Here is a 13,187-nt window from a genome sequence, read left to right as displayed (position 1 = left end):
CTACATTGTTAGAAATGTAACAGTAATAGATATGATGAAGGTTCGGCTTCACTGCGAAGCTGAACAACTAGCCCCAACATTATCCAAAAACAGCTAATGTTGCAGATTTCAGACGAACCTTTGTCCCTTTGTTACCTTAGCTTACGGAATGCTGATAATTTGCTACACCTGGCTTCGCGCTATTCTGAAACGATATGGAAACTCCTAGCCCACAAGTTGATGGGATTGGTTTCGGAGGCATGTGGAGTACGAAGCCCAGGATGTCGGAATCCGTTTTTTTTCTCTCATGACATGTTTTGTATCATACATCATCTATAAAAAACACTATGTGGACATGTTAACAAGGTTAACGTTGAAGGGGGTCTTTAAATTGTTTGACGGATGTGTGATTTTGAACCCATCTGTGCGCTCACATACATTTCTAACCTCTCCACAGTCCATTTTGTTCCTCCTGAACCGTGATTTATTCAAATCCTCTCAGGATCCCTTTGGTTAATGGGAAACTTGAGACTTTTTCAGGTCCAAATCCCAGCATTTAAAATGCTAAAAACCTCCCATCCCATTCTCTCTGTGTTCCATCATTCCTCCCTGAGTATCAGTCCTCACCATTTACGAGCTGAAACCTCCAGATTATACCGGCTCTTCAGCCTCATTTTCCCTCTTCGTGTTCCACAGTGCTTCACTATTAAAAAGCCAATCATCTGCTCTGCATTCAGTCATACATCCGCCCTCCTCAGTGTGGACTGCACCCTCATATGTTCAAATCCCCACCTTATACTCTCCTCTTCTGTTGTGTCCTCACTGGTGCTGACAAAATTACCATCATCCTCTGAGCTCTTTCTGCCATTCCTCCCTCTATGTCTTCACCCTTCAGGCCGAACAGTAATGAGAAACCGCTGATTTAATGAAACCCTCTCGACTGGGGAACTTCTTCTTGGGAACTTGGATAATAATTGTGCATGTAGACTCAGTTTTGGTTGCTATAGGCCATAGCAGGTATGGGTCAGTCTTCACAGTTGTTCAGATGCAATGGAAATGCAAACATAATGTAGATGTGGTGAAGCACCATTGAGTTCCCAAGCTGGTTTTTTGATTTTTAGCTTGCCATGCGAAATCTGGAATTTTTTTTTTTATACGCTGGTGGTTGTAATCTTTTCAGGACAAATGAAAAATGTCACCATGTGCTGCAGTCAGAGTGCAAACATTACTGAAGTGGAGTAGTAAAATACCCTACTGTTGTTACTAGTAAGAACATAAAGTCCAGATATCACTATATGACAGGTTTGCTGTTGTTAATTATTTCATTTTCATGCAACTAGAATATTTCAGGAATAAAAGAAAATAAGAAACCACTTTTTGTTTGAGTGATTTTGTTGGTTCTATGTCTAATTCTATTTTGTATGTTTACTTATTTCACCTCTAATCCGCTATCAGCTTCTGTGGGTTCCCTCCTTTATCTCCCTCAGCGACTTCAACATCCCTCATACAGTCAAAACGTAGTCTTCTGTCAGAATAATAATCATTTTCTTTCCTTGTCCCAATACCAAAATCATTAAAAAAGACACCGATTTATTTGAGTAAATTTTCCTCCTATGCAGGTAGGTTGGAAAACTCTCCATCTTCCTTTCCACTGTAACTTCACCTCTTTTTCAGGAACCAGCTGAGCTCTCACAGATTCATATCTCCTCCAAACATCTGTTTTTTTCTGTCACACCTGTCAGACATCAGCTCATAAATTCAAATGTCCAGTTTGCACTGACTTTTGTGTCACATTATCCTTTTTTTTTTCCTCTTTCCTCTTTACATTCTCTCCCACACCTCTCTCTGTGATCATCCCATCCCTCAGTGGATCAAATCCTCAGATTATTCTGCCTCTTCTGTCACATTATCTATTTTCAGTTTGAGGCTAAAAACCCAATCATCCCCTCTGCATTCCCTGTCATGCCTCCCTCAGCGTTCACCCCATCCCTCATAGGTTCAAATCCCCAGATTACACTGGCTCCCTTTGTCACATCATCTATCTTCACTCTAAAAAACCCAATCATACCCCTCTCTGCATTCCCTGTCGCTTCTCCCTGGGCGATCATCTCATCCCTCTCTCGCTAACAGGAACCATTCATCATTACTGGTTGTCGGAGACCCCATCGTTTAAAAAGCAGAGAATGTCGTTAGTGCCTGCTAATGTGTGTAATGCGCTGCACAGGGAGACATGATGGGACAGAGTGGAAAGATGAATGTCTTGAATTTAGTGTTTCCTCCTCCATGAAAGCCGAGTATTTGTTCTGTAATGCACTTGGCAGCAGAGAAAATCATTAGCCTCTGCTGGTGCATTCACACAGCGTTCAGTCACGTTTTGACAAAAGAGGAAAGAATGCTTCCCACATATTTCTGTCTTCAGCTCCACAGTGAAGAAAATGAATGTTGTACACTGAGCTATCAAGACAGCTTGCTATCTCTTTTTCCTCCCCTGAAATCGTCTGGAGTGTAATCAGCAGGAAGCACCTGAACCTTCTTCACTAAGAACATTTGCTTGTGTTTAAATACCTTTACCAGTTAATGGAGGTGCTGCTGAAATATAACAAGACCTCACTGAGGGGAATAGTCATTGCAATTATCAGCTACATTACAATAGATATTCCAGTCAAACTAATGCTTTGAACTGAAAGCGCAGCTCCAATATTCCCAACAGACTCTGTATGAATAACATTCCCAATGCAATTAAGTGGCTAAAACATTCATCATCTCGCTTTAATCTAAAAATATCTTTACACAGACAATGTTTATTTTAAAGACTAATTAACTTCACTGTGGTCTGATATTACCAGGTTCCCCCGTGTACTTCATGACAGAAATGAATCCTTTTCATTTATGTAAAAAATATTAAAAGCTGATAGTGAGAGAGAAATAATAAGTACAGGGGAGATATGTAATAAAAAACATCCCAAGAAAAATAAACATTATTACATTATTACTCTATATCATTACATTATTATTAGTTCTTTCCTTTTTTCTTCCATCTCTTTCCTGTCATTTTTCCCTCATTTCTTCCTGACAGCAACTTCTCTGCAAAAAAAAAAAAACCTTAATACCTTGCTCTGTGTGTCTACAGCTGTACTGGAGATCAGAGCAACAAGATGTCAGAGTGTCGGGAGGGTCAGGAGGTCTGCGCTCTGATCCACAGCAGCTTCTCATCTCTGCTCTTAAATCACAGCGTCAGATCTGCTGGGATTATTTGTCCAAATGACTCCTGGAGTTCGCCAGGAGCCAAAACATGATGTTTTTCCTCCAGAGAGTCTTCTAAAATAAACCATCTTTTGTTTGTTTGTTTGTTTGTTTGTGTTTTTATTTTACTTCACTGTGTTATTTTGTGTTATAAATGATTTCTGAATGAAAAATGAAAGCAAAGAAATTGAACCGGCTAAATTAAAAGACCAGTGGTCAAAACACATTAAACACGAATATGACTCACGTGTCCGTCCCATTCGTGCTGCTGTTGGTCCGTTTCCATCAGGGTAAACAGGAGTGATGCTAACTTTGTACTCGGTGTCGGACAGAAGAGGCTGCAGAACCAGGCTGCTCTGCCCAGTGGGCACCGTCCTCTGGAAGCAGAAACGAGCTGAAGTTAAATTCATCATCCAAGTGACAGAAAACCAACTGTTTGCAAATACCGGCACAAATGCAGTGACTTTGATTGGGTCAGAAAGGCAAACTGAGCAACAGCGGTCTCTTTAACGTCTTCTTAAAAGGCGTTATGTGGTATTCCGCCTCCCAAAGTTCACCTGTCGATCAAACGTGTTTTAAATATTTTCATTGGGAAGCAAAAAAAGAAATCCAGAACGGTTATTACAAATTGTGCAAAACAAGGCTTCCTTGGGTTTTTCCATATGTGTATATGACAAAATAACGGTGAGAACATTAAGAACATTATTACAGGACGGACAAAAAAAACAAACAAACTTGAGAGCAATAATGTAGAGACAAAAGACCGAACTTAATAAAAAGAAAAAGAGAAAAGAAAAACAACCACAAGCAGACAAAACATAAGCATCTATAGCAAATAATAATAATAACAACAACAACAACAGTAATAGTAATAATGATAAAACAAACAAACCCACCCGCCCTCCTGGCTCTGAGGTATGCTACCTAGTAGTGATATATGTTAAAGCTGCCCGAGTGACAAATAATTTACTTTCCTTTCAATAAGGTGATCATTGTTCCCCAGATCTTCCTATAACTCTCCAATCTGTCTGTTAAGACATATCTGATTTTCTCTAGGTGAAGGGTATCTGTTCGTATCGTTATCCAGTGGCTGAAAGACGGGAGTTCCTTCCCTTTCCAACGCTGCAGAATCAGTTTCTTAGCACAGAGAAGACCATAAGACAGAAAGCGGTATTGAGCTTTTGAGAGGTTTTTTGAAGTTTCTGAAACGCCAAATAAGATGATGACAGGATCAGGCTTCATTTGCACTGTCAAGATTTTTGTAAAAAAAGAAAAAATCTCCAACCAGAATCCCTGTAACCTTGGACACAATACAAAACTGTGCAGTAGGTCGGCTTCTGCATAGTTGCATTTATCCCAGATAGGTGACAGATCTTGGTAGATTTTGTTCAGTTTCACCTTTGAATAATGTAATCTGTGAGTAATTTTAAACTGTATTAGATGGTGTCTTGCATTAAGAGAACACTGGTTTACAAATTGCAGTGCCCTCTCCCAGACCTCTCCGTTATCTCCAACCCCAGCTCCTCCTCCCACTTCCTTTTAATTGGTCCTGTATTCACTTGATCGTGATCTTGCAATATACCATATAAAAATGAAATGGCATGCTTATCTAATATACTCGTCCCAGTTAGGCTCATATATATTAAGCAGTGTGATAGGGGTGGACTGAATCTCACGTGTGACTAAAACATATCTCCCTTCTTTATCTGCAGTAGTAGAATGATGTAGGAAGGGAACATTTTTGCATATGACAATAGCCACCCCTCAGGCCTTGGCAGAAAAATTAGAGTGATACACCTGATTAATCCATTTAGTCGAATATTTTTGATGGGCTTTGTTTACCAGGTGAGTTTCCTGTCAAAAATAAATCACATCAGCCTGCATTTCCCTAAGATGGGATAATACTTTGCCTCGTTTTACAGGCTCATTAATTCCATTAACATTCCAGGTACAAAAAGTTAAGTTCCTTCTCATAGTTACACCCTCTGGTACCCCATCCTTTGTCACTCTCATAACCACTCATATTCCTGAAATGTCTGCCTTTTGGTATTTGTCTTACAAAAGTGCACTCCAGGCAGCAGCACCCCCCCCCCCCCCTTTGAACCCCACAGGAAGAACATAAAAGAACATTCAAAAGACGCCATCACCGAACTAATCTTAATCCTAAGCATATACCACCTCACTAGTGTAGCCCTGCCTGAACAAATTTGGCTCAAAACCAACAAGAAATACAACTGGTGAGACTAAGAAGGTCCCTTAGTGGTTTAAATTTGTTAGAATAGAACATATGGGTGGGCCAGGATTGTATGTTATGTGGGTATTAAATATCTATGAAGTTGAGCTCTAGAAAAAAAGAGTAAGCTCAATATTTTTATACTCTTTTTTCCAGCCGTGGTGATTGACGTGCTAACCACCCAGGTCTTCTTTTTTTGTTTGTTAGGGTTTGTTAGGAAGACAAAGCACATCACTTCACAGGTGAGAGCCAGAAAGAATCAATGTGGAAACTTAGGGATGTGAAAACTGTTTAGATCATTATTTTCATTTTTTTATTTCAGTAGGTTTTTTTCCTTTTTTTTTTACTGGGTTCTCATTACTTTAATTAATGTTACACTGCACACATGCTGTGAGATCAAACAATGTAAGGTGATGTGCTGATGGCAGATGTTGTAACAGCAGGACAGTCTGACTGTAGGCTCCACACTCTGCAGGGGAGAACATGCTGACAGCTTTAATAGGGACCTCCATTGGATTAAAGTTTGTTCTGAAAAAGAGTTTTATTTTCCAGGTGTTTTGTCAGTGTTTGAGACGGGACTTGCAAAGGTCAATGCAAATGCAATCAAACAGTCGTGTCCCTGCACCAATGGAAAGGACCTGGAAGTGATTCTTCTTTCATATCAATTTATGACATGCCAGTACTTCCTCTCAGACTAACTCTTGAATGAACTGAGAAAGTAAATTAAGTTTTCATAAGTACCAAGTACCAAAAAAAAAAAAAAAACCCATCAGCCTTTTAATAGAGGTGGAGGAGTGAGTGTAGCTCCAGTGATGCTTTGAGACTTTCAGGTGCTGCTGAGGTTAATTGTGTGCAGGTTTCCTCCTCACCTGTCTGTGAACTTTGTGGCCTTTTGTTAAAACTGGCCCCTAAATGACTCATCCGTCCAGGTGAACCGGAGCTAATCTGCTTCTTAACCCTGCTCACTACGTTTCTCTCCCTTTTCTCTGCTTCCAACTCTTCTCCTGCTCCTCCCTCTACCTTTCTCACTCCCTGCTCCTCGCTCTAAATCTGTTATAAGTTCTAATTATCTATCGATTCATATTATCATTTCTTGTGTTGTGTCAGTCATTTTTGACTAAATTAAATGATTGAGAAACAGTTGAGAAAAAATAAAACAGATGGCGATGTCTGCTTTTGGCTAATATAATATTCATCCATCAGTTAAACAGATTTCCAAACATGTCAGTGTTCAGTGGTATCACACCTATGACTGCTGCTTGATACTCGTTTTACCCCTCGGTGAACAGCGCTGAAGTTGCTTCGTTCTGAGTAGGAGAAACATTTCAACATGTTAAAGGTTGAGTTCTGTGTGCGCATGTAGACAACCTGAGTCCTTTCATTCCTCTGTCTCTCTCTAAAACACTCTTTGTATCTGCCTGTCTCTGTCTGTTCGTCTGTCAGGCCCGTTCTGCATTCTGAGCATGTACAGTCTAGCCTGACTCCCCCCCCCCCCCCCCAAAAAAAAAAAAAATCACTCTCTCAGACGTGTCAGTCAGACAAACACTGCGGGCCTTGACAAATCAATTTCAGCCCAGTCTGATGAAAAAGGCAGCAAGTCTCTAAACTGTCACCAAGCCACACTGTTTGAAGAAACCAGCCCCAACTACACTCATTTTTTCTTTACTCCACCACTTTGTAAATGCAAACATGGTTTCATAAAGTATTTATGAGATTGAGAAACCCAATCTAGTTTTGACAGAGGCTTTGCACAGGCCAAGAATATTAAGTTTGATTCACCTGAGCTACAAGGCTTGAAAGCAAACTGCACGGAGAACAGTCAAGTGCGCAGATGATGGGAGTCAACTTAAGTCGACTTTACTAGTAAGCAAAATGACAATACATCTGTCAGACTGACAGTACTGCAGTCCAACAGAAACTCTTCAAGGATTTGAAGAAAAAAGAAAATAAATGAACTGGATGTTCTAAATAATTTAAAAACATTAAAGAATCCAGAGCATGAAATGTACCTCACGTGACACCGTGTCAATGGCAATACAAAGTCCAACAGATCCAGGTCCAGGTGGCACTCCATCCTGCCCCTACTTAAGACCTGGGGCTTCATTTATAATCATTATATACACTAAAAATGAGGATTGAAATGTGTGTATGCTACTTCCCATAGAAAAAATGAGAACAATCTTCACAGACGCAAGTCTGCATGAACTTGTACAGAAACTCTGACAAATACAAAGAAACACTTTGGAGAGAGGGAAAACTGGCAACGCAGATGGCGAGGTCATGAATTGAAGCCAGACTTTATAATGATCATACATGCATTTCATTTCACTTTATATAAAACTACTTTATAATATACTCACTTAACACGAACACACAGGTCAGCAGTCTGTGTCTGTGTCTCTCTATTTTTAAAGATATCAGCCAATCAAAAATAACAACCATTTAGATCTGTGACTGATGGCTGAAACATTACTTACAGTCCACTCTGGAGCTGACTGTGCTGCCTCCATCAACTGCTGGCTTAGCACCACACTCCCAGACCTAAACAGCACAGAGCAGCTGGTTGTGCCCCATGATGCCCGCATCCCCTCACAGTCAGTTGTGTAGCACATCATAGCGCAGCTGATGCCGGGCCGTGTCAGGTCAGGAGGCTGCTTCTCCAAAGACTGGCTCGCCTTTCTACGATATTCACCCTGAATATTCTGATTCCATTTCCTATCATCCACCTTTGATCATTAATTAGGCCTGGAAATATCAAAGGGTGAATGGAAGAACCCTACACATCTGAAGAACAGTGCACTGGTAGGTTTAAACCAAGTCTTCACAGAGGGGCGATTTAAATGAGTTTTTTGGTGCAAAATGGCCTCAGTGAACACATGGCTTGTTGTTGCCAAAAGTTGAGTGGGTAGTCTCATCAGACATGAACTTCATGTCGAACTTTGATCGGTCAGATGTGTTGAAATGCGGGTGTTCACAGCTGCTGCAGCCACTCAAACGTTCTTCTGTTTGTAACCAGGACCTTGTGTGTATCAACAGGTTTTTAGCACCATTCATGCTTAACAGTGGGAGCGTGGCGAGCAGAATGCGGCGATGCTAACTCAACAAGGACAACCAGACGCATCCAAGTGGAACCTTTTTACATGTCTGGACCATCTACACATGTAGTCAAGAGTCAAGGCGCAATGAGTCAGCATCTATGTTAAACCATTCAAAACTTTAAGACCTCTGCAGGTACACACAACGCCAACAACTACCATCTACTCCACATGTACGACCACCTGATGTGACCTAAGTACCATAGCTTGGTTCAATGCTGGTAACTGAGCTTTATTTGCTGAAAAAGGCTGGAACATGCAGTACAAACCTCCACAAACCTAGTAAGTGGACATTTGAGCTGCGATCACACAACATTCAAGATGTTCATGAAAACTTTTTCCATTTGTTTGGTATTAGATGAATTTAGTGCAAAGAAGCTGTTAATTTCAGTTGGTTTCTTTTAAATAACTCACTAAAAGTCTCACCAACACACATTCAAAATTCATCAATGAACTTCCATCCACACTCAGACGGTGGATGGTCTGACGGATGACAAAAAGAACTTAAAACGTTCAGATAGGAGTTGGATTCTTTGGCAGGGAGTATTAGCTACAGAGAATCTGTGACGGATGGAAAACCATGACAACTAAAACTTTTTAATCCTCCCTTGACTACGTTTCTGACCTGCTGCAACAACATTTCGTTGGAGACAATAACAGCGAAAACTCTGTTTACACACAGTGGAATTGCACTTGATGCCCAGCAGCTTTGGTTTATTGGAAACTGAACGAGGCAGCACAGGGAAATAACAGAGCTTCACTGAGTTCTGAACCACAGCTTTCCGTGCACAGATGGCTGCACAGTCGAGTCGCCCCATGGCTATGATGTAGATACCAACATCTGGTAAAACGGGGGCACAATCATCTGAATTGACATTAACTTGTATATTTATAAGCTTGCAGAGGTCTGAGCGTTAAGGAAATATGAACTCAGTGACAATAGGTTGGTGCTATAAGTAGTGTGCTCTAAAACTGCTTGCATCCCTTTAACAGCTGCGACAGTGTGTGGCCGGGTGTTGTTTTCACCTTGTGAGTCTGTGTGTGTGCGTCATCACGGCTAACTGTGATCGTGGAGACGCCTACTGTGTCAGAAACAAACAGAAAGGTGGTTTTGAGGACTTTGGCAGGCAGGTAGGTAGGTGTCCGTGTGTCTGTCTGTCTCTTTTACCACTGGCCAGAAGAAGAACTTCAGCTTTCCAACACTCGGGCCTGACATAATACCACCTTACATTTGTTAAGCTGTTCTGGCAAACTTTTAGCAAACACTTGCTAATTTAATTTAGACATCGGAGGGGGCTGGCACCTTACTCTAGCAGTTTCATATGACTCTTCTTCTATGACTAACGACTTGCCTGCCTAGTTTTAGAGAAAACTGCAGAGTAAAACTCGGCCAGAAACTACAGAGTGGCAAGTGAATCCACAACATCACCACAAGTCTTTTCAAGGCAGGAGGTAACCCTGGGTTAGAAATCAGGGGTTAGGGTTACGGGACTTAGGAAATCGCGCTATCACGTGATAGGTAGCTGAAAAGGAAAAATTAAGGGAAGAGAGTGAAGAATGAAGAAGAAAGATAAAGAGAAGCAAAGGAGGAAAGAGAAGGAAGACAAGTGAAGAAAATAAGAGGAGAAAGACTGGAGGAGAAGAAGTTCATTCTTATTATCTTTAACTTCTAAGAGTAAAAAGAGTGACAAGAATTACCACAGTCAAAAGAAATCAAACTGGAACTTTCCCCATTTTCATTTCATTGGATATCTTAATGATGGGCTGGAAATATCCCCAGTTTTCCTCTCAGAAATCTGGTCACCTTCAGCAGCACCAGTGTTGTGTGGCAGTGATGGGAATTTAAATGGAAACACCCTTTTGAGTTTTTCAGGTAAATTTGAGTCGAGAGTTCAACAAAACTATGTGGAACAGCTGGTCGTCACAAATCAGGAAGTTTCAGGGATAAAAGCAGTGAAGCGAGAACACATCACAAAGTATTGTGACAATAACAATTCTCAGTCCCCCAGACTGCTCCATCAGAGGAAGAGAGAGGCAGTCAGAAATGTATAAAAACACAAAACACTCCAATGGAAAAGTTTTTAGGCTTTGGAGAACTTCAAGCAACCGCAGTAGTTACATTTTTGCTTAAATTAGACCAACAAATTCAAATTGTTCTCCCCTCACTGAAAGCAGGCAAGAGCAGATGATTTGTCAGTCCACCTGTGTATCTGCCCATCACAGACTAGTATGGATTTAACAAGACACTGGGGAATTTTTTGCATCATATCCAATTACTGGGTTTAAAAAGTGAGTACAGACACAGCTCGTGATGATGTAACACGTTTGTCATTGTCAAGGACTTTATGATTCGTGGGGGATATGTATACTGTTACTGTTCTTCGCTCTAGAGGTCAAAAGGTCACAAAGAAGCCGACAGAATCAGAGGGTGGTCGTGGCGTCTTGTTGAAGATTTGGTTTGGTATGTCAGGCATCTTTTTCCTGTGTGTTTTTATGAAGCCGAGTGGTTTTTAATCATGTTTGAAAAGCACTTTGCATGTAACTGCTGTATTAAATCTGCAATTTAATTACATTTTTTATGATTCGGTTACAACTACAGAGCCAAGTCGCCATCCATAATTCTGTACAAGTTATTAGCCGTTTAAGACCAGATTCCATCAGTGAAGATGAAGTGGGATAACTGCCAGCCACAAATCAATCGCATGTAAATGAGTTATTTTCCTTCTTTCTTTTTTTTTTTTGTTTTGTTTTAATGGCTGCTGTCCGTCCCGTGGCAGCCAAAAACTACAGAGTGAAACTTGCTTTGAATGAAGCAGAAGAGGAAGCCTGCCAGTTTTTTTTTTTTTTTTTTTTTCCCCAGCTGATAGACATCTAAATGGTCGCAATTGAGTGCAGCACTTGGTGATTCATAACCTGACCGGATTGCCAAACAGAGCTCACAGCTGTTCGCACTTTGATAAGAGATCTCATTTAACAAGCCGTCGGTGGAGCAGCTGGCAGCTCTTTATTGTCAGGATGAAAAAGGCTGACGTGGGACCAGTGGCCAGAGTCGGCCGCAGAGATACGGCGGCTTCCACTGTGGTGACACCACAAACGTGCACGCGCGCACCCACACACACACACACACACACACACACACACACACACACACACACACACACACACACACACACACACACACACACACACACACACACAACAACGCACCTGTCGACTCGGACTGCCTAAAATATGGGAGATTTGGAGATATTGACACTTGTTAACCTGACAAACGATACACACCCCACTATGGAGCTGTGTCACAAAAAACAGACACAAAAAGGATGTATCTTTAAGGTCATATATTTACTTTACTTACTTTAGGTATTGATTACTACAAGAAGGAAATTAAAGAATCGTCAACAAATTTAACATCAGAGCATGAGCAGAGAAAAATATCCAAATGAAGATGTGTGTATATACCGTATATATAGATAGTGTGTGTATTTTTATTTACTGCCACAAATTTAAGAGTTTCAAGACAGTTTCTGAACCAGTTTAGAGTCAGAGCAGTAAGTTATCATGTAAAGTAATTGCAGCCATCTTGTTTTTTTTTTTTTTTTTTTTTTTTTAAAGTTACAAAATCACAATAGAGATAACAGGTTTTTGATGTAGATAAGGCTGCGGTTTTATAGGTCCCTGTTATATAAGCTGCTGATATAATTGACATCATTAACAACCCTGAGAAAAGGTAACAGAATGGGTTCATTTGACAAGTTCTGCATAACAGTGAACTGAGGAACGCAACTTTCATTTAGGCACTTCAGACACGTCACGTCGTCCTATATCTATTTAGTATCTTAATGTTTACCAATCAGGCATGTTCACACACAGAAATGTATGCACACAAACACACCCAAAGTAAATGTCAAGTATAGAGAAACTGCATGTTTTTGCATCAGTGTTTGTTTTCAGTAAAAGTCTCTGTCTCTTTACGTCTCTCTCCCTCTGTCTGTCTGCTGTGGCTCATTAGTGAGAAGAACTACCATTCGGTCTTTCTCTCTCTCTTTCTCTCTCTCCCTCTCTCTGTTTCTCCGTCTCTCTCTCGTGAAACTAACTCTTTGAAGATCTCTGCCCCTGTTCTCATCATCATTATCCTCCTCTCCCTCTCTCTTCCTTTCGACTCGACTCTGAAGGCCTGCCATCAACTTCAACAACTTAGTCTTTCTCTCCCTCCCTCTCTCTCTCTCCATGGGGAACTTTAAATCTGAAAGCCTGCCATCATCTTCATCAATAATCTCCCTCCCTCTGTTGAAGACTGACACTTCGAAGGTTTGGCTTTTTTCAAATCAACATCTACCTCCCTTTGTTCACTCCCCAAACACCTCATCTACCTCTACAAGTCTTTTACTGTCCAGTAACAGTCTACTCCAGACTTTCCATTGGCTACAGTTACGACACAATCACCTCTATTAAATCCTTATCTTCCCATTAAGTATCAAACATTCACTGTGGGTCCAAATGGATTCCAAAGCAGGAACAATGGATTAAAATTGTGATCCAGAGACCAAGACAAAAAAGCATGTAAACATCTATGGGAAGCTCTCGAAGCACTCCTTCGTCTACTTGTCTTCCATATATTTAGTTCATGTTCCAAA

At 40.8% G+C, this 13,187-nt stretch overlaps 1 protein-coding gene across 5 annotated transcripts in view; it reads right to left on the bottom strand.

Moving 5' to 3' along the window:
- LOC130183481 (collagen alpha-1(XIV) chain-like) overlaps positions 1 to 13,187 on the bottom strand; it is a 166,195-nt gene that overhangs the window by 83,991 nt on the left and 69,017 nt on the right. For all 5 annotated transcript variants that reach the window (XM_056398934.1, XM_056398936.1, XM_056398937.1 and 2 more), the window contains one exon: positions 3,470 to 3,599. In XM_056398934.1, coding sequence (XP_056254909.1) covers positions 3,470 to 3,599 — 130 coding nt within the window. The remainder of the gene's footprint in view (positions 1 to 3,469; positions 3,600 to 13,187) is intronic.

This window comes from Seriola aureovittata, chromosome 16 (genome assembly GCF_021018895.1).
Source record: "Seriola aureovittata isolate HTS-2021-v1 ecotype China chromosome 16, ASM2101889v1, whole genome shotgun sequence".
Taxonomy (NCBI): Eukaryota; Metazoa; Chordata; class Actinopteri; order Carangiformes; family Carangidae; genus Seriola; species Seriola aureovittata.
The sequence above is the reverse complement of the archived record's forward strand: the minus strand, read 5'-3'. Positions and strand labels throughout refer to the sequence as shown.